We start from the raw sequence: 21,352 nt of genomic DNA on the forward strand, positions 1-21,352 counted from the left end.
TTATATCCAAATTTGAAAGTCATACAAATGTAAACACATTAATACCATTTATATTTTTTGAACTAAAAAGATGTAGTAACATATATCAATTGTGTATTTTTAATATTTCACCAATTTACTTTGGTGGCAATATGGCGTGACTACAATAACAGATATATCAAAACTGTGATTTGGTTCCAGTCGGGCCTTTCAGAGCAGACACATGTCTTGGGTCAACACACAATACACATAGCAACTTTGGACTAAGACGTTTCCTCCGGACCAATGGAAAGTGCCAATTTAATGAGAAGTGTCTGTCTCCATGGCTAAAAGATGTGCCAGGTTATGTGTACGAGGCATGATGTATTGTGTGCAAGAAATATTTGTTTCAATTTTGTTTTTTTTTGTCTGCTTGGTCTTAAATTTGATTTCAAAAGGCATTAAAAAAAATCTTGAAATTACTTTGCCTCAAGCTGTAAGAACCCTTAAAACAAATGTTGATTCGAGACCCTTTTTTGTCAAAAGCTCCACTGAACAACAAAGCAGCCTGAGGGCAGACGCCCTCTCAATGTGTTGTGCCTCCATGTTTTCCTTTGGGGCAGTTTTTTTTTGGGGGGTCTTCTTTTTTTTCAAGACTTTGCGTCAAAGCGTATTCAGATATTTTTGTCCTATAGTATGTAACAGCATTGAATATGGAATGCCTAGTTTTGCAAACGAGATCATTATTTTGTCTGTGCACTTTTGATGGAATGAAGAGAAAAAGTCCAGTTTTTCCCTCCTGGGGTTAGCAAACATAATTTGAAAAAAAATAGGAAAGAATTTCATATAAAAAGCAACTCAAGGAGGTGAAAATGCTTAATAATTAATTAACCCCTAATTTATTATCAAACAAACCAATACTTTTTAGATTAGAAACGATCTAACTACACAAATATTCAGATTCTTATTAAGAAACATTCACACTTTTATTTGATGATTGAAGACTAATTATCTTAGATTGGACAACCAAAAAAAATCAAACATTTTGCTTGTTTTAAAACTTAGTAAACTATTTATATATCCATCAGGGGGTGCTGGAACCCATCCCTCCCATGTTTGGGAAGTGAGCAGGGGACATCCTGAACTGGTTGCCAGCCAGTAGCAGGGCACACAGAGACAGAAACCTCACTCACAGAGACATTCACACCTAGGGACAATTTAGATCGGCTAATTAACCTGACATGCACGTTTTTGGAATGTGGGAGGAAACCAGAGTGCCCGGAGGAAACCCACGCAGGCACGGGGAGAACACACAAACTCCAAATGGGGACGCTGCGGTAGCTGGACTTGAACCCTGAACCTCTGCAAGTCAAGTAATGTTTATTGATACAGCCCTTAATCATGAGTCGCAAAGGGCTGCACAGACCACCGATTATTGCAAACCACAGACTATTATTACAACATCCCCTGATCTAAAACCTATATGAGGGCAAGGAAAAACTCAAAAACCTTAGCATGAGGAAAATGAAGAAACCTTGAGAAGGGACCGCACATGAGTTAATCCCCGTCAAGGATGACCAAGCTGCAGCGGATCTTGCAATAACAAATAATGCATAGATATTGTCAACATGAAATATAGGTTATTCATATGCTATAGAGTGGAAATGTGTTTTAAGCTTAGATTTAAACATTTCCAGTGAGGTTGCAGATTAATTCTCAGGGGGGAAAGCATTCCACACCATCGGGGCCCGAATGGAGAATCATCTCGAACCTGTGGTTCTCTTCTTTGCTCTTGGAATCACTACTAGACCAGCATTTTCAGAGCGAAGGCTCCGGACCGGAGCATAGGGGGAAAATAAATCTGTGACTTATCTACTTGTCTTTACTATTAAACAGTTTTTCCCATTTTTTAGTTTGTCCAAAACAAATATTTCAGTGTTCGGATTGAGAATGCAAGGATTGAAAGGGACCAAATTCTTAGTCCATCAGATTCATTGACAAAATAATTGACAATATAATCAAATATTTAAAAATTGGAATGGCAATGACTGTATGTTACCTACAGGGTTCCCGCGGATCTTTGAAAAGTCTTAAAAAGCATTCAAATTATTTTACAAAAATTAGGCCTGAAATGGCTTTAAAATGTATTAAATCCAATTTTGGAAAGTCTTAAAAATATGAACACATTAATAAGATGAGCATGTTTTTTTTCTTTTAATGGTACTGGAGAATTAGGAACATTGGCTTTGACAGTGCATCGAAAGTGCTTGAATTTGAAAAAGATGTAAAAACCCCGAATACAACATTCTCTAGCAATGGCAAAACAATCTCACTGTTTTTTCAAGTAAGTATTCATCTCATTTTTATTCAGAGTTGTGTTTGTCTCTGGCTTGTCTCAGAGAGGACCACCTTGTCCAACGTGGACCGAGCGCCTCAGCCCGGAATGGGCAGGATGGTTTGGATCGTCCCCCTGGTGGTCGTGTCTGCACTGACGCTTCTCTGCCTCATCATGCTGCTCGTCGTGATGGTCTACTGGAGGTGAGACTCGGACAAGTTGTACAAACAAGCTACTTCTGTGCAGGTGCATGCATGCCCGGTATTGCCTCCTGCGAGAATAAATTCCCTCTGAATGTTTTGAAGGATACAGCACCACGCATACTATATTTCTTTTTGTTTTTTTTCCTCAGTTGAACACATGCTGGTACTTCTTTATATGAGCACCTCTAAACACGAGAATTTTTGTATTTGAGTTTTATTTGCAATCTTGTTCTCTACATCCTGTTCACACGCATCCCTAGAGGCTACCATTACAGACTAGTCGTGACCGCTTACCGCTAGGATCAGCTTGTCCAGTTTGAGCATACAAACTACTCGAGGCTAAAAACTAAGAAAATGTGCTGTAAAATGTGTTCGTACATGCATAAGAATCTCTCAGCTTTGGGAGAAATTCATCATTTTGAAGTAAAATAGGGGGACCTACGTAATTTGTTTAGATCAGGGTAGAAGATCAATTCGGGAAGGGGGTATTTTGATTTTTTTTTTCCCTGTCAACCTCCGGCAATTGCTCCCCCTTGTGACGACTACAAATCCTCCCTTTTTATTATTCCTGGGGATAATACACCTCACAAACACAACGCTGCACCTATTTACTCACAGGAAGACGGACTGAGTAGAATTACGAAACAACTTTGTCAATCTACTATGGCGTTGCCGTCTGTGACTAGTGACCGAGACGAGATTGGTCTTTTAAAAATAAAAAAATAAAATTCCGTATAACAATTTTTATACAGCGTACTAAGTTTTGAAATGATCAAAAACGTATATAATGCGGGGAAAGCGTATGCAATATTCATTACTCCTCCTTGCACCCGCCCCACTGCCCACGCTCACACTTTCGTTACGGGGACTCGCTCAACACGGTAAGTGTTCATTATGAACTTGCATTTTACTTTGTTAACTATTAAATTTTTAATCACTATTTGAGAGTGTTGTTTTAGTTTTCAGGAATACGCGTTTTATAGCTATTTGGATGCTTTTGATAGGACGGGAACGGATCAGTTAGCTTCTAATTATCTCATATCGGTAGAATCCGCTCATGTAATTCGAGCTAAGAGTATAATTCTGGGACGAAATATGCTTGTATAAAGAGGTACCACTGTATTTATAGACCCCCAATCTCTTGTTAATGCTGTCGATTATGTGGCAATTTCTCAGCCTGCCGTCTTGCTGCACAATAAAGGCCGTCACCTCACTTGGCTTGAGGCAGCTTAGCCGCGGGCCTTGCAACACTTGCAGCTCCCCCATCTGTGTTTTCATCTGTTCGGCTCATTTCCAGCCACGCAAGTGGAGTTCCAGTAATTACGCAGGCCAAGCCACTGGCGCAAGCAGGGTAGTTAATGAGTTACAAATAGCACTACTGGCTATTTCCTCAGCTGGCCTCATGCATATTTATGTATTCCCCAAAAGAGTTTGCGTTATTATTTTATCTGTGGTATTTTGATGAGGTATTTTCATAATTATTTTATTGATTAATCCGGGAATCAAAACGGCTTTTGCGCAATTAAGCAGTTGTAATTAAGATGCTGCTAAATTGAATACATTCATCAGCTCTGGATTTTTTTTTCTTTTTTTTCTTTTTTACTGTTTTTGTTTTGCTTTCAATGAAAGTCTTTTCAAATTAATGAATTTCTCCAGAGTACATATCTTCCAAGACCGAAAACACGTAATAAGACCAAAAAAAAAAAAACATACATACCGCATTTTCACAACTTTAGGGCGCACCGTGTTAAAAGGTGCAGTCTCAGTAGCTGGTTCTATTTCTGTACTTAACACATACACAGGCCGCATACAAGTTGCATGTAGTTGGAAATGTAAACACTCTCACAAAAACATCAGATTTCACCCAAAAATCTTGTGAGTCTTAGGTATTACTCGGCCAAGCCTTGAACCTGTGACCTTCCAGTCTCAGGACGAGCGCCTAACCTTACTTCTACTGCGTTACACACATGGCGCACCACATGGTAGGGCCCGCTGCGCCATTAAAAGAAAATCTGAGACTTTTTTTGTGCGCCTAATGGTCGTGAAAATGCGGTACGTTGCATTGGATTATACATGTTTTAATTACATATGTTCAATGTGTTTGAATTCTTGAAAAACACTCTATTACCTTTTGAGGCAGAAAAATACATTACTAATTTTTCAGTACAGAATAAAGTAATGCTAATTTTGGGCGTGGTAGAATCCCGCGCCAGTTTTTGTGAAGAATGACTCACTTTCACCGCACAATACATAACACTAATTTTAGTAATCCTTTGTCCTTATTGAGTTGCGTTCCCAAAAAGTCCCATAATATTTAAAACCTGAGAAGCATTGTCTTTATTTTGATTATACAATAATTACATCAAATCAGAGGGTTTCTCCTTTCATTGTTATAAGCGATTTTGAAAGTGCCTGATTTGTGTTCCTCTGACTTTCCCCAGAGTCCGATTTATTGGTGAATTTCCTTTCAACATAACGAGCCGCTAAGAATATTATGTCGCCATGCTTAGAAGTTTGTTTTGATGGAGATATTGTCTTCTGCGCCCACCCCACCATTTGACAGCATCCTCCCAGCCTATCACAGTCTCACACACATACAGTCACACCCACCCAAGACATACACACAAAGCCCTCCGTGACCTCCGCCTGTACTAGCATTTGCAATGCAAGGTTGCTGCAGAACACAATGTATATAGCATCGAGGAAGGAGTCACCAGTTCTCGTAGAGTCGATGTTAGTTTTCAGCATAAAAGAAAATATTGTTGACTTTAGGCAAAGCTAACTTTAGCATACAATAGCAAATATCAAAGCTCGGTTTCAGTGTAAAATACGTAAACTCTCTATTCTAGCACCCAAGAAGACTAGCTAGCTTTTCACTCAGACAAAAACGAACCTAGCTTTCTGCTCTAATGAAAATAATTACCTATGTTTCATGGCAGAAGACAATGTTGTCTTTCTGGGCAGAAGAACACAACCATAAACAAAGATGTTCTGCGTATAAGATGACCTTTGATTTAACTGTAGAAGAAAACTGTTTTTAGTATGTTTTTGTGCTTATGTTGCATCATAATTTATTTGGCTACATATAAAAAAGCGTGACCTTTAGTCTGTAAATTAGGGCAATAAACTCATTCCCCGCTAGCCCATTAAAACGGACAATTCACATCTCTATCCATCACTGGCATTCAATGATTTATTACTGGTGGTAATGATAGGGAGGGGCTGTCAAAATGGCAATAGGTTTGTCTTTGTCCTGTTTCAATGGAATGAAAGCAATCAAGCTAAATTGACTTTTTGATTCAAAGTCTTGTTTCCTAAACTGCACATGAAGCTATCACATATTCGGCTATCAAAAGACTTTCACTCAAGAGCAAGGCGGCTTTGCAGAAACCGGCAAGCTGACCATCCCAGCGGTTGTTATGACAACTCTCACAGTTCACACAATGTCAGCTCCCGGGGGAAAGTGGCCATGATGAAAGATGAAATCAAACCATTAGAACACTTTCATTTTTTTCTCTTTCTTGTTAGCTTTCCATGCTCGTTAACAACTTTATATTGCAATTGTTTGCATTCTTACAGGATTGTTGTTGGAAAAAAAAATATTTGTGGGAGTACCATGTTTTCCACACTATAAGGCGCACCCAGATAATGGTCTTTTGTCGTACTTTTGCATACATAAGGCGCATGAAAGTGAGACTACAAGAGGAGCTACTGTGTTTTCTTTACTACAAGGCGCACCCCCAAAACTGGTCTTTTGTCTTATATTATCCATACATAAGGCGCACCGGACTATAAGGCGCTACAGTAGGAACTTCAAAAAAACAGCCGGATATGTCAGTCAAACTTTATAAAAACCCCTGAGACACGATGTCTGTCAGTGGCGCAAGGTACTGAATTACGTCATACCACATATCATCGGAAAGCTTAAACTCTTGGGTTTCAAGATATGCTGATCATTTAAAAAATACTCATCACAAAACATCACTATTATTCTAAAACAACAGACCCAAAAAAATATAAAGCCGGGGTAGCTCACCAAAGACGTCGTCTTGCAGCCATCACGTTTAATGATAATATGCAACATCCATAAGTGTAGTGAATCCAAATGTGTAAAATATTTACGTACTCCAAAACACGCAATAATGCATATCAATGAAAAAAATCAGCCGAAAAGCATCTTTGCATCAATGGACGTTGCTCTTTGTTAGCTGTCTGTTTAGCCATTTAAAAAGTATTTTCTGTAGGCCATATATCAACCTAACTTTTTATTCACATCTTTTTCGGCCAATTGCTGGCTTTGTTTTACCCCGCTTTAGCCTATACCAGCCTGTTAATCCTAAAAGGGACCCACCTCCTTTACCTCCAAACAACTGTAGCCAATAGTGAAGCACAGTATTAAAAGGTGCATTGTCAGCTTTTGCAAAAAATTAAGGCTTTTCGGTGCGCCTTATAGTGCAGAAAATACGGTATTTGCGTATAACCTTTGGGCGCTCCATACCTTAACAGTACACATTAATGCAATGATGCAAGGATGTATTGCAAAAGAATTGTATGCAATGGGAATTGAACCGAGTAGTGGCGGTAAGGGCGCCAACACTTTATCGCTAGACAACCATGGCATGGATGAAAACGAAAAGATATTGAACATTATTGCATTACCACACTTTTTTTTACTCTTGGTTCCAGCAACACCGATTTGCATAGTACATTCTGATTAGTTATGTAGTCTGTCCACTTCTTCACCTGTGTGTCAATAACCCAGTCAAGAAAGTAAAATAAAAAAAACAAGCAGTGTAAACAAACAAGCCCCTTGGCTCTGTTTCCATAGTTGATTTACATGTTTTTGTTCGGGAACAGTAAAATGTTCGCACATTTGATTGCAGCTCAGTGCTCTCCGTAGGGTAAACTTTTTTCACATGTTTATGTAAATTTGCCACAGTAGTGGACTCCTTTACCACACAAATGACACTTGGCATTGTCCTTTTCTGTTGTTGAAAATACTCCACACTGCGCTGCACTTCCTGTTTGCCTGTCATATTTAGCTTCTGATGAGGTTGCAGGGATAGGTTTGGCCCTCTCTTCTGCCTGACAGCTAGGATGCAGCAGCAGGCCATGTAAGGATAGGTGCGAAAAGAGTGCCTTTCAGTCACACAAGGAGGTATAAACTTAGAGGTTGGCCGAGGGAGGGAATTTCTGGAAGGGTGAGGTATAAATCCCAGGACAACATTATCGATCCAATCCAAGTACTTTCTTAGGATTGATAATATTGATATTTGGACCAACCCTTAGTATATAAGGTGCACTGGGTAATGAGGCACGCTTTTGAATATCTGGGCAAATAGCTTTTTTTTAAGTGTGCCTTTTAATTCGTAATACAGTAATCTCTCGGTTATCGCGCTTAATCGGGACCAAAACCCCTGCGCAAAGTGAAAATCTGCGAAGTAGCGTTGCACCTTCATTTAAGTGCCCGAGGGTCAAACTTACTTCGAGAAGACGTTCTTACTGACTGAGAGTATAAAACTGTAACAAAATAAGAACTAAATATCTAAAACTAAAAACACAGAACACAGAATCGCACTTGAATGAATGGTCTTTTTTGTCATTATGCAAAGTACAACGGAATTGGAGGGTTTCCTCTTTCAGTGCTAGAAAACAATTTAGACAGCGGATGGCTTGCTGCATAATAGTATTGGGGCTCATCGGATTAAGCCAGGTCTCCGTGATGATTAAAATACGAAAGTCAAAAATGTAGCCACTTCCTACGAGACGTAGCTCCCGGTCATCTGTTTCATGGGTAATGGATCTGGTGTTAGTAAGATAAAGGCTCAGCAGGGGTGGCTTAAAAGAGTTGTTAGCCTAGCCATAGCAGTATGCCGGACCTGCAGCCTCGCTAGTTCATTGCGCTTCTCTGACTTTCTTCGGAGTCCGATTTAATTGATGAAATTCTTTTCAATTAAAAGACTATCTGGCAACATGTCCTGTAGTTTGTTTTGGTTGACATTAATGCTGTTTGACAGACACCATACACAAGCCTATCACATTTGTGCAAAAAGAGTCGCGCCCACCCAACACACAAAGCCCTCCCTAACCTTCCTCCGTAATAGCATTTGCTGTGTGTTGTCTGCTCTGAACACAATGCACAATACGCTGACATCAATGACAAAGACAATTCAATGCAAAATCCACGAAGCAGTGCACCAGCGATAACCAGAGCGGGAACGAGCAAAGGGTCTCTGTATTCCCAAATTTAAGGTCACGAGCGGGACCTAATTGCCGCACGCATCTGGATGCCCGTGAGGCCCGAGCTGTTTGTGGAAAGCTCACAGATGTTCCACGCCACGTCAAAACCTCGTCTCGATTTTTTTTTCCTTTTCCTTCCCGAAAAGCCGCCTTCTCAGCCAATCCCATACCCTCAAAGCAGGACGTCAGGAGACAAAGCGACGAGGATGCGCAGATCCCGACAGTTCATTACCCGCAAAACATCTGCGCCCGCCGGGAGATTGATTACGATCGGGAGGCGGCGACAAAAACCGGGCCGGTGCTATTTGTTAGGCCCTCCCACCGCCTTTAGCATTTCTCCTCTTTCATGCAATGCACCCTTTTTGTTTTGGTTGTTTGCCCATCCTGAAGAATGACCAACATTTGCACCCTTCTCTGCAGGTACAGGTAGGATCACACCCGATAATGCCTTTTACTGGTCAACGTATAAAGATAGGCTCTTCGGCTATTTGATTTAGAAAAGAAGCAAGGTTTAAAAAAAAAAAAAGATGATGGCAATGACTTCCTGCTTTTTTAGACAGATACAGACAACGGTTGTTGTATATTCTGTGTGTTTTTTTAAATAAATACTACGGCTACAACATCTAATCTATAAAATTGGTTAAAAGTGTTGGCAACTAATTAGATCATCGATTTGTTTTATCACGTGATTTGTGAGCCAGTAAGTACGTTAAATCAATGCTCATAAGGGTGCACACCATTCCGTTGTAAGCTAAGAGTTGTAGTATCACTTTGGTACGAAAGAGGGCACCAAAACCATTTTTTCAAGAAGTTTTTTTTTTTTTTTTTAATCTTTTTTTATGTATCAATGCATCGTTTCAATGAAAAGTATAAAGAAACATAATGATGACATGTTTAACTCTACACAAGGCAGATTATTAATCCTATTTTACATCACTTTCATATTGATATTGTTTATCGTATTCAAAGATTTAACCCGAAAAAAAAACATTTCTCTCCAACATTTTGAAAAGAGGGTTTACCTTTTTGATCTATTTTTTGTGGATTAAAAAAAAATGCCTGCACATAAAATTAAATATGTTTTCTTTCTTTTTTGTGTTGTATGATAAGTCCAAATATAATATGATCTTTGGATACAGTGGGAGGAAATTATCTTGCAGGCGTAAGGCATATTTTTGTATGTTTATTTGTAATGTCTCAAGTTAAGTGACAAACACTAGGATTCTTTAAATTGTTCTACATAACAGAATATTCTGTTTTGTGTTTCTATCCGTCCAAAACTTCAATATTTGAATAAAAAGTAGGAAATTAAAAAGGGCTTCAAGAAATCCTATTCATTGATTCGACCGGCAGGATATGTTGTCTATTTCAAGTATTCTTATTTGACCACATTGTCGTTTTATGGGGCAAACATGCAAACTCCGCACCTGACCCCAGAACTGTGCCGCTGATGCGCTAACCACTCAGCTGCCATGCCACCCTGTGTTATGATAAAATTACAAAATAATGAGTAAGTAAATATTTGTTTTAAATATTATATTTCTTGTTTTACTACAATAATTGTGATGATTAAATACATTCATGCTTAGTATGAGCAAACTAATCGACCACTTGCCACATAAGGCAGTTTTAATTAGTCTAAGTTTTATTTTAATGGATACAAAGATAACATGGTAAAATAAGATGAATAATACCTAAGTAATATAACCAGGAATCTCCAATCTTTTTCAAGCTGAAAATTACATTTTGTTACTGATTAGCGCAAAGGGCACCCAGTTTGATATGCATTTCCAAATTAACAACTTATATTATTACTCTGTTGTTAATATGCTATTACCAGGTTAATATTGAAGAGAAGGTTAAATAGACTCAGTCAACAACTACAATAATCATTTTACTAGAGAATCACAATGACCCAGCACTGGTGAGCTAGTTTACAAACAGGTCTGCGTGCATCTAGCTGTCATTAGGATGCTATGGTGCCTCCATGCACCATGTTGGAGACCCCTGTAATAAACCTTATTACAGTACAGTATAATATAGCATATTTTGATGAATAATACTTTAAAACGTGTTGTATTAGACTGTATATTTGATGGTAGGGCAAATAATACCAACATACAGACGCTGCCCTACTTTCAAACGAGATAGTCGAGATAGTTGAATTTGTTCGGAAGTTGCTTCAGGGCTATTTTTTGTATGTTTAAGGTTTATATAAGTATGTTTAAGGCTAGTATACGTAACCTGTATTGTTTTTTAATAAAAAATAAACATTCAATAAATAATTATGTTCTATAAAGATAAATAAAGTTGAGTTTAACTTACTTTTAGAAGATGCGCTTCAAGAGGTCCTCCTTCGTGGTTAAAAGTGGCCGAAAAAAAGCGTTCCGACCATTTTCTCAACCGTATCAAGCTGTCTTGTTCCACTTCTTTCAAAAGAATCGGCTCGACCCTTATTTGGACTTTACAACAACCATCGTGAATGGATGCACGAGATATTAAACAATACAAATGTCAAAGTTCTTAGATACAGGATATAATGTTTACACACAAACTAGGAAGTAGAAGCTGTATTTATTTTTTGGGGTGGATGCTGGGTGCTCTTTCACAGCGCCACACGCCGGTAGCGGCAGAAAGAAGCATGAAAAAAGTTCACACGATACAAAATCTAACCCAGGGCAATATCCGGATATTTTTCAACATCCCGAAAAAAAATGTTCGTATCTACCGTTTTTCGTGAGTTGAATGGTCATAAGTAGGGGAGCGTCTGTAATTCATTTTCTTATTTTACTCTATTTAATCTTTTTATTCTATTGACATAAAAGTAATAAGTAAAGTTTTCTGGTTTGGCAGTTTATCCTGAAAATAAATGATCTCCCTAACTGTCGCAGTTTTTTGATAGATAGATAGATAGATAGATAGATAGATACTTTATTCATCCCCTAAGAGAAATTCACACTTCCAGCAGTATCCTTGTGTTGAAAAATAAAATAAAGATATAGAATACAAAAATACCCAATATGATGTTTTGCTATAGAGTATTTAAATAGTGCTACGGAAAATGCACACTGTAATAAAAATAGGGTAATATGCAAATATGGGAGTTTGGTTTAATGTGGGCTTTTACTCCTCCGGGTGGAGTTAAAGAGCCTCATGGAATGAGCAAGAAATTATCTCAGTCTGTTGTAATATGTCAATATATTAATATAATATACATAAAATTTATATAATATAATTTATATAATATATGTAATATATTAAGAAAATAAAATAGGGAGTCTTTTTTAAAACCCCGTACACTAAATAAACACAGTCTCAGAGACAGTTTATTACCTATTGGCTATCAGCACCCTAAACTGGCAAGAGAAACTTGAAAATAGTCAAGTCCTGCTTATTCGTATTACAGCATCCCCTGGTCCGAAAGTTACAAGAGGGCAAGGAAAAACCCCAAACCCCAGGATGAAAAAATTTTTAACTAGGCTACCAGGCTACAATGGATGTTGCAAGGGCAAAAACAGACAATACAGAGACATCTATAGCATTAAATAAAGGTAATAAGAGAATGCCCGTTGGACAGCTTCCTGCCCCAAAATCTTGACCAATGCAGCAGGTTTTAAACCAGACCATGGCACTCCGATCCTCGAGGGTATTGCACAACCTCGGAAGCCTCCCCCCTGCAGCTCAGGTTATACAAATCAACAGCTTGTTAGCAAGCTGGCAGGAGCTTGTTAATGATCCTGGGGATTGGAATCCCCTGTTTTTGAGCAGAGAAACTTGAAAAACCTGGCAAAACGCGGCCCCCTTGCAACTTATTTGGGAATTTTTTGTTGCTGAAAAAACTGTTAAAAAGGTAGTAGATTGAAAGAAAATACTGACAGTAAATTAAATTAACTGCCTATTGTCATGATTACCGATATGCTTCACTTGTGCTCCTTTGGCGCCAACTGCCTCGGACTCCGATTGCCTCTCTGTCCCCTTTGTCAGTCCGTCTGCGAACCTCAGTTTACACTAGGCTAGCCTTTTTTCGACCCTGACTCCAACCTCTTTTCTTGCTCCTGTCTGTCCCCCGGCTTCGACATGTTTTTGATCCTGATCATGTCTACTCTCCTGTCCCGGCTTTCGACCTTTTTTGTCCTCGACCACGTCTACTCTCCTTTCCTGGCTTACGACTCGCTTACGACCCCGACCACGTTTTTGCTCTCCTGTCCCGGCTACTGACCAGTTTTCCGTTCCCGACACCGCCATCACTCGCCACCGAAGTCCCACTTCCGCGTTCAGAGCGACCTGCTTCCTGCGTCCAACAACCCCCGGATCGTGGGCGCAACCCTTTCTCTATCTTCCAATAAAACTTGTGAAAAACGCTACGCAAGTGGGTCCTGTCTTCTGTTCGGTTCTTGACACCAAAGGCTATTTTTTGGCCATATATCAAAACAAAAATGATTTAAATTTGTTAAAACCCTGTTCACCCAGTAAACACGTAAACTATAGTAGGGAAATTATTGGTCCATTTTTCTGCCTGTTTGATGAATGTTATCATGCATCCCTTAAATACTGCCAATGAAAAACACTGTACTTTGTCATACTGTCATTTTTAAAGCTTCCATAAATTCAAATTTTGTCTTCTCCTTATCTTCCATTCATTTCTATCCATTGTGCAAAAAGATTTTCGAGCGCACAAGCAACTCATTGTCAGAGATTAATTTGGTGGCGCTCCAAATATAATTAAAACATTCATCATTTATTTTGCGAGATGCTTCGCAAAATTAGATGTACGCCGGCTTAAAAAGGGACGAGCTTGCAGAATGATATTTCCTGCAGCAACACTTTGACTTTGTTCTCGAATATTTCAAAGCTCCGTGGCTGCTTTGAATGCGGCGCACTAGAGATGAGAGTTGGAGGCTATTTTAGCGTAGCCCGGTGAAATTGTCACGTGACGTCGGACGCGATGCATTCGGGCGTCGTCGCGAGCGAGTGTTTAGATGCGCGTGTTGTTGACGGCGCCGCTCTGCTTTTGTCTCTACAGGAGGTTTTTCCAGACGGCCCACTTCTACGTGGAGGAGAGCAGTTCTCCTCGGGTGGTGGCCAATGAGAGCATTCCTTTCATCCCAATACCTGGTAAACAGCATGCATCACCGTAGCACAACATGCAATTTGAACATAAGAACGCCCCGCTTCTTGTTGTCTCGCTTTAAGGACGTTCAATAGCGCCTAACAGTTTGGAGTATTGAACTTTTGAGCAGCTACCAATTACCGATAACTACTTTCGAGACGTGCACTTTCGATTCATGCTGATACGGGAGCTTGAAATCCGTGAAAAGGCTTGAAGTTGCGTTTTCAAGGTTTGAAAAGCCCCCGACTTTTGGGTGAATTGCTTGTAAATGCTTGAAACTGTTTCCATGTTTCAAAACAATTAAGTTTGCTTAAAAATGACGACAACAAGCCTGCTTTGCCGTAGGCTTTTCCCCTTGTGACTATCGGCAGCTGGCATTAGTTTGTATGGCATGTTAGCGTCACAGCCCCCTACGGGTAGTGCCCAAGAAGACAGGTGAATGGACCAAAATTCCAGTTACTGGAGAATTTGGATAATTAGATTTAAAAGTGCTTAAAAAGTGCTTGAATTTGTCCCAAAAAGGGTGTACAAACCCAGTACATAGAACTCATGGGAATTTTGTGTTTTTGTAAATAATCATTCCTTAATGGAAATGACCCAAATTAATTTTCTTTAACATAATTGGTTCATCAATCTTTCCTAATACATTTATGACACGTTATTATAAAGAACTAACTTTTAACAATTTAATTTCAAAGATTATTGTTACTTAAAGGGACAATGTGTGTTATTTAGTGCAATATCGTGGTAAAATTCTTCATTCATTAAAAAAACAATATTGAATTAGATCATGGGTCTTTAATGTGGTTCCCCGTAAGACCATCCGTGTAGGGTCATTGTGATCTAGGATTTTTTTTTATAACTTGATGTTTAATGGTTGACTGAGCCTAATTCAATCTCTAGTAATAACGTAGTAGCAAAATAGTAATACCATGTTAATTATAAATGCATATCAAACTGGGAGCCCTTTCTTGCTAATCAGTTCAGCTTCAAAAAGGTTGAGGATCCCTGATTTGGATTTTAAGGAAGTTATCTTATAAGTTTGCCTTTTCAAAATACCTCCTTTTGTATTCTTACTTGTGAGTACAAGCACTCGTTTGCATGATTATATTTAAGATTATTTTGGAATTTATTATTATGCATATTATAAAACATGGTATTTGTACTATAAATGTATTTAAATAAGAAAACCTTTTGATAAGAATATAGTTTTGCAGCATAGAATATTTCTTTTTACCATCCAATGAATTGTCCGGTTTCTGCTTCTATGCAATTTAAGTGAAAATGTATCGTTTTGTTAAATTTTGGATAAGTAAGTTTGGATTTCCATCTATATTGAATTACAAAATAATCGGTTAAACCTTCCCCAAACCTAAATCAAATGGTTTCAGAAATTATTGATACCAAGTACAATTATTGGCCAAGAACTGACACCTTAAATTAAATTACAGTGTTACCTCTACTTAAGAATTTAATTCATTCTGGGAGTAGCTTAGTAACCTTCGTAAGATGAGACGCATTTTGAATGTAAATGCGCTAATCCGCTCCAAGCCGCGCAAAAGTAAAGTATGATATTTTTTTAATAAATCATAAAAACATCATCAAAACATGAAACAGATACAAGTTTAAATAAGATTACCGCATAATAAAAATAAAACGAGAGGCACGTAAGGTAAAAAAACAAAAACATAGAATAAAGAAACGACTTAAAATACTCATTTACCTTTTCGGCTTGCGTTTTTTGAAAGATTGATCCAATGACATCTGCTTTTGCCGGCGTTTGACAATTCTTTGGAAATGTGCGAGGCAGATGTAACGATAGCCCGACCTGTCAAAAATTTTCCTGGGTGATTCCTTTCCACAAGTTCAGAGACTTTGAGGAATTTAGCCAAAATATCTTTCATTTGGGCTGATGGAATGATGGTTGCCTGCTCCTCCCCGCGGTCTTGCCGGAACTCCTCCACGCCTCTGAACTCTGGACTGTGATGGTAACACGAAGAACAAGCTGGGATCACTTATGCGCACTGGGTTGCCAGGCAGACACTTGGCGATGGCCAGTTCGTAACTAAAGGCAATATTTTCCCGTTCAGGTTCTTCAAAAACCTGAAACCTTCGTATGTAGAGACATTTCCAAGTAGTGGTACCACTGTTTAATCTGCCCATGTTGATACCTGGAATTAGTACTAACCAATGTTCCCTCTAAGCCGCGTGCGTGCGCAATCGCGCACTGCCTGCACATTCTCGGCGCACAAGAAAATCTAGCCAGCGCACAAAAATCAGGGCTCGAAATTGCTAATTAAGAAGCGAATAAAGTCAGTTACAGTGCATGAAGGTAAAAAACACGGGTTCTCCTGACGCTGTTTTCTAAATGCGGTATTTTTAACTCAATGTTGAACGAGGTTGAGTAAAGTCAGTAGAGTTTTCGAGAACCGGCTTCTTCAGCTTGGCTCACTAAAGAGAACCGGCTCTTTCGGGTCCCAAATGGCTCATCAGATTGTTTTTGCTTCTTTAATTGCTACACAACCAAATATTATGTAAAATTGTGCACAAAATGACTTAAAGGAAAGGGAGGAAATAGAACAAAAAAGAAAAAAATACCAAAATGAAAAAGTAGTGAAAAGCTGAGAAAAAAGAAACAAAAGGAAGAGAAAAAAGAAGGAAAAAAGTCAGAAAAAAAGAAAAGAATGAAACAAGGGAAAAAAGTAAATAGAGAACAAAAATAAAAAAAGGAACAGCTAGGAAAAAATAAACACAATGAGATTTTTTTTAAAGGAATTTTAAAAAATTTGAAAAAAAAAATAGGGAAGAAGAAGAAAAAGAGTGTGTTGCATTCAAATAATTTCCAATTATACCAAGTCAATCTTGTTGCCAACATTGTACTTCCACTAAAAAAATGTGATTGAATACAGTTCTGTATCTTGCAACCGACTAAATAAGCCCCAAAAATGTTAGTATTATGCGACAAAAGATACCAGGAAAAAAAAGAAATGGAAATCTTGTGAAAGAATTGTTGTAAAAACAAATTACGTTTGTAGGCCGTACAACCTTTGCAATAATACATTAGTCAATTCATTCAAAAGTGAAACGTTTTTTTTTTTGCATTGCCGGAAACTCAGCAAAAATGTAACTTGATGTCAAGTTTTGGACATGTTTGATAATGATTTAGTTGCCACACTTGGGATTGCCGTTGCTCACTGTTGTTTCAAGCGTTGCTCACCGACTTTGTGTGAATGCTCAGATCCGTGGAAAATTAGAGGGAACATTGGTACTAACCGGTGTGTAGTTTTTCTAATTTATTCAAATGAGTATGGGTGTTACTTAGGTGGGCAAGTCATTGAAAATAACACGACTAATTCAGGTGCTCCTCTGAAATCACCATAAACATTCCTCAAATGGCTTTCTCTCTGTTACCTTGATGTGCTGCATATTTGCACAATTTAAGGTAATTTACATGTGAAATGACTCTGGGAGTCCCTTTGCATTCAAGCACTGAGGCTGGCTGGCTTTTCTTTCCTTTTTTTCTCCCCCGATTTTGCCTTTAATGTTTCCGTCAGGCGAGCGCTGGCTGGCTGCTAGTTGATATCAGGCTTAAGTTTCTCTGTCACAAAGCTCTGTGACATTTGAAGACTGCGATATCGCAGTCACAAAGCGCCGCTGATGTCGCCATCCAGCTGGCATTGGAATTCTGCTTTCATTGCTTGTCGCCTCCTTTCTTCCTTTTTATTTGCATTGTAATGTTCCCTCGGCATATATTGTCAGAATGGCTGAGCGGGCGGCGGAACTGAGTCAACTAAGTTCAATGGAAGGTAAACTCACAAGCCTCCGATCTCGGCAGTCCCTTACAATTTAGATATTACAGGAATATATTTTCGGGTTGACAAAATTGGCACTCTTATACTGCCGTGGACTGGTATAGCTTCAGTTTTTCCCATACATAGGCAGATACTGGTGGGCGATGGGGTTAATTGGTCCCGCCAGGGTCTCATAAACTAATTTTATCAAGTAATAAAACAATAGTTCTAAATATGAAGTTCATCAAAATAACTTTTGGCTTTCAAACACCGTGGTGTGTATCCGTGCTATGTTTCTCAATCAATCAGTCAGCCCCTCCCCCCGTGATGACATTGGCTTTTTGCGGTGTATGTCCCGCCCCACCTGCATTGCGATTAGACGGCTGGGTAAAATGTGTCAAAGGCGAGCATCGCGCTTCCCCATGTTGAACGTTTTCAACTCTCGGCGACCTGAAAAAAAAAGGCTTAGCGCCGAGTTTTCCGCACAGAAAACCATACTTTGTTGATATGACTTGCTTGCTGTGTCATTGCCTTTCATAACAACTAGTTTATTTATGAATCAATAGTTTACAAGGGCACACATTCATCACAGATCTACAGTAGCTTTTTGATCTTGCTCTGAAAATGCACCAGATCGATGTCCTTTAATTTAAAAGGTACACAATTTTCTTCCTCGGAAGCATACACCTGGACCCTCCTAGACCGGAGGTGTCAAACCTATTTTAGCTGGGGGCCACATGCAGGCAAAAAGATATCAAGGGGGCCAGACTACTAGATTAGATAGACAGAAAGAGAGAGAGGGAAAAACAGAGAAGAGAATAAAACAGAAAAGGGGAGACAAAGAGAAGTAAAGAGAGAGAGAATACACTAGCAAGAAAAAGGGAGAAAAAGGAAAAGAAAGACGATGAGATGGAAAAAAGAGAAAGTGAAACAAAGGGAGCTCAAAAAAGGGAGGGAAGAAGAATATAAGAACAGAAAAAGAGAGAAAGACTAAGACAGGAAGAGAGAGAAAAGAGTGAGTGTGCGAGAGAGAGAGCATGAGAGAGAGTTACTGAAAAAAGTGAGAGGTCGAAAAAGAAGAGAGAAAAACTAAGAGAGAAAGTGAGTGTGAGATATAGAGACAAAGGAAGATCAGGAAAGAGAGAGAAAAATAGAATGAGAAGAGAGAATATTAGGAAAGAGGAACATAGTAAGTGTAAGAGAAAGGAAGATAGTAAGAAAGCGAAAGTGAGAAAGGGGAGTAAGAGAGATTGAGAGTGTGAGAAAGAGAACAGGAGAGAATGAGCTTGTGAAAGTGAGAGAAAAAAAGTGAAAGAAAATTTTTGAGGAAGAGAGAGAGAAAGTGAAAGTAAGTTCAAGAGAAAAGAGAGAAAACGACTTATTAAAAAATGCAACTCATTTTTCTCTTGTGCTTCTTTCGACAATGTCTTGCGGACCGGGTTTAAACACTTAGCGGGCCTGGTCTGGCCTCCCGGGCCACATGTTCGACACCTGCGCCTTTAACTATCCAACCACCAGGGTCTCACAAAATGTTATGGGAAACACTGAGCTGTCCAACATTTTTATTGAAGTAGGCTTGAGGTGAATTAGTTAAAAGGATGCTCCCTAGAACCTAATAAGCATCTTTGAACCATCCTCGAGACCGAATGGCATTTTGATAAATGGATCGATTAGCAGAGGAGAATTCCTTTTTAGCATGCCACCAGGTCTGTCTTTTTAGGTCCCAGGTGCAACGGCGTGTTGGTATAAACATTAGCCAGCACCGGCAGCCATGACAGCTGGGGCCCCGGCTCAATGGTCCCCCGGCGGCTGCTCCGCCAGCCTTATCAAAGATCCCTCATGTGTGACCTCAAGATGATAGGACTCCACTCGGGCAGATGCTCCCACCATAAATGCTCAGAATAACTGAGATTTGTGACACCAGTTAGAACGATTCTTTCCTGTGTGTGTGCGAGTGAGTGGGTCTTTTAGTGTTTCAAAAAAAACTTTCAAAGCACTTGTAAAATGTATTATACGAGTGTTCCAAATGAGGACGGGCGAGTACCATTCAGGGCTAGGCAGGGGGGGGGGGGTCTGTGACTCACTTGTCACCAGGGAAATATAAAATCAAAAACGTATTAAATGGTTATATTCAGTGTTGAAGTTCTCATTCAACGTAACAATTTTGGGATGTTCTTTTTCAAAATTGCTAATTTTCACATTATATTATGAAAAGTATTCATTCTTTTGTGTGATGACTATCTGCAGTTGCTGAGTGAGGCACAAAATTGTCTTGACCAAGGATTCCCATTTTACGCACACCCAACCCTGAACAATTAGTGCTATTATTAGTGTTTCCGTAGTGCAGTGGTTAGCACATTTGCCACGCGATAGCTCCCCAGTTCGAGACCAGGTGGAAGCATTTGTTGACCTGGAAGGGGTGGACGCCACCAGGCTGTACTTGCCCAAGACACGCCACAGGAATACGTTGTACACATGTTTCCACCCGGTCTCAAACTGGGAACCTTTTGCGTGTTAGGCGAATGTGCTAACCACTTCACTACAGAAACATCTGTTAGCCTGGAGAGGGATGGTTGGCACCAGCCTGTACTTGCCCAAGACACGCCAAAGGAATACATTGTAGATTTTAAATTGGTATTTTGTTTGTGTATGTTTGTGTGTGTGTGGATCCCTTAATAACTACAGTCATTGGGGCATAGTTTTCTCTGGTGTGTTTTGGTAAGCACAGCCTGGTGGTGCCCATCTCTCTCCAGTGCAACACATGTTTACACCCAGTCTCGAACTGGGGACCTTTTGCGTGTTAGACAAATGTGCTAACCACTTCACTACAGAAACATCTGTTAGCCTGGAGAGAGATGGTTGGCACCAGGCTGTACTTGCCCAAGACATTTAATGGGATAAGCGGATAAACACCAATTATAAGTGAAGTAAAATGTTAAAACGTGTACATGTGGCCGGCAGGCCTTGATTTTGACATATAGTAGTATATGCTCTAGGACAGACCTGGGCACTCCGGTCCTGGAGGGCCATATGTCCTGCCAGATTTTGAAGTTTGCTCTTCTTTAACTCAGGTGATACAAATTATAACCTCGTTAGCAAGCTAACAAGTGCTCGTTAACGATACTGGTGATTGGAATCACCTGTATTGGATCAGAGAAACCTCAAAAATCATGCAGAACATGCGGCCCTCCAGGACCGGAGTGCCCAGGTCTGCTCTAGGAGAACCCCATGTTAAAATCCAAATTTCCTATTAGTATTTTAAAAATGCATGTTTTCATAATAGCTACTAATAAGTTACTTCAGTGATATATTTTGTATGGCATGTATGTTTAAAGCTTGTATAAGTTACTTTTTTGTTTTGTTCTAAAAAATAAACATTTCATAAAATAATGTACTTTATAAAGATAAATAAAGTGAAGTTTAACTTACTTTTGGAAGATGGGCTTCAAAAGTTAGGCTACTTCCTGCTCCATGGTAGAAAGTGGCCCAAAAAAAAGCGATCCAATCATTTTCTCAACCGCATCAAGCTTTCTTATTCCATTTTAATTTCAAATGAAACGACTGACTCCTCTTCTTTACACTTTACTGACGTCAATTTTTCGACATCCCAAAAAAAACGTTCGTATCTACCGTTTTTCGTAAGTCGAATAATCGTCAGTAGGGGAACGTCTCTATTGTGAATAAAATACATTTCATTTTCCGGATTTTGGGGGTT

At 39.2% G+C, this 21,352-nt stretch overlaps 1 protein-coding gene across 1 annotated transcript in view; it reads left to right on the plus strand.

The window, feature by feature from the left end:
• The window catches only part of ca16b (carbonic anhydrase XVI b), a 252,954-nt gene that overhangs the window by 205,623 nt on the left and 25,979 nt on the right, over positions 1–21,352 (plus strand). Inside the window, exons 14-15 of the mRNA XM_088338154.1 lie at positions 2,358–2,496; positions 13,760–13,851. Of these exons, the coding sequence (XP_088194280.1) occupies positions 2,358–2,496; positions 13,760–13,851 (231 nt within the window). The remainder of the gene's footprint in view (positions 1–2,357; positions 2,497–13,759; positions 13,852–21,352) is intronic.

This window comes from Urocampus carinirostris, chromosome 6 (assembly GCF_059441175.1).
Source record: "Urocampus carinirostris isolate Australia breed hairy pipefish chromosome 6, RoL_Ucar_1.0, whole genome shotgun sequence".
NCBI classification, from domain to species: domain Eukaryota; kingdom Metazoa; phylum Chordata; class Actinopteri; order Syngnathiformes; family Syngnathidae; genus Urocampus; species Urocampus carinirostris.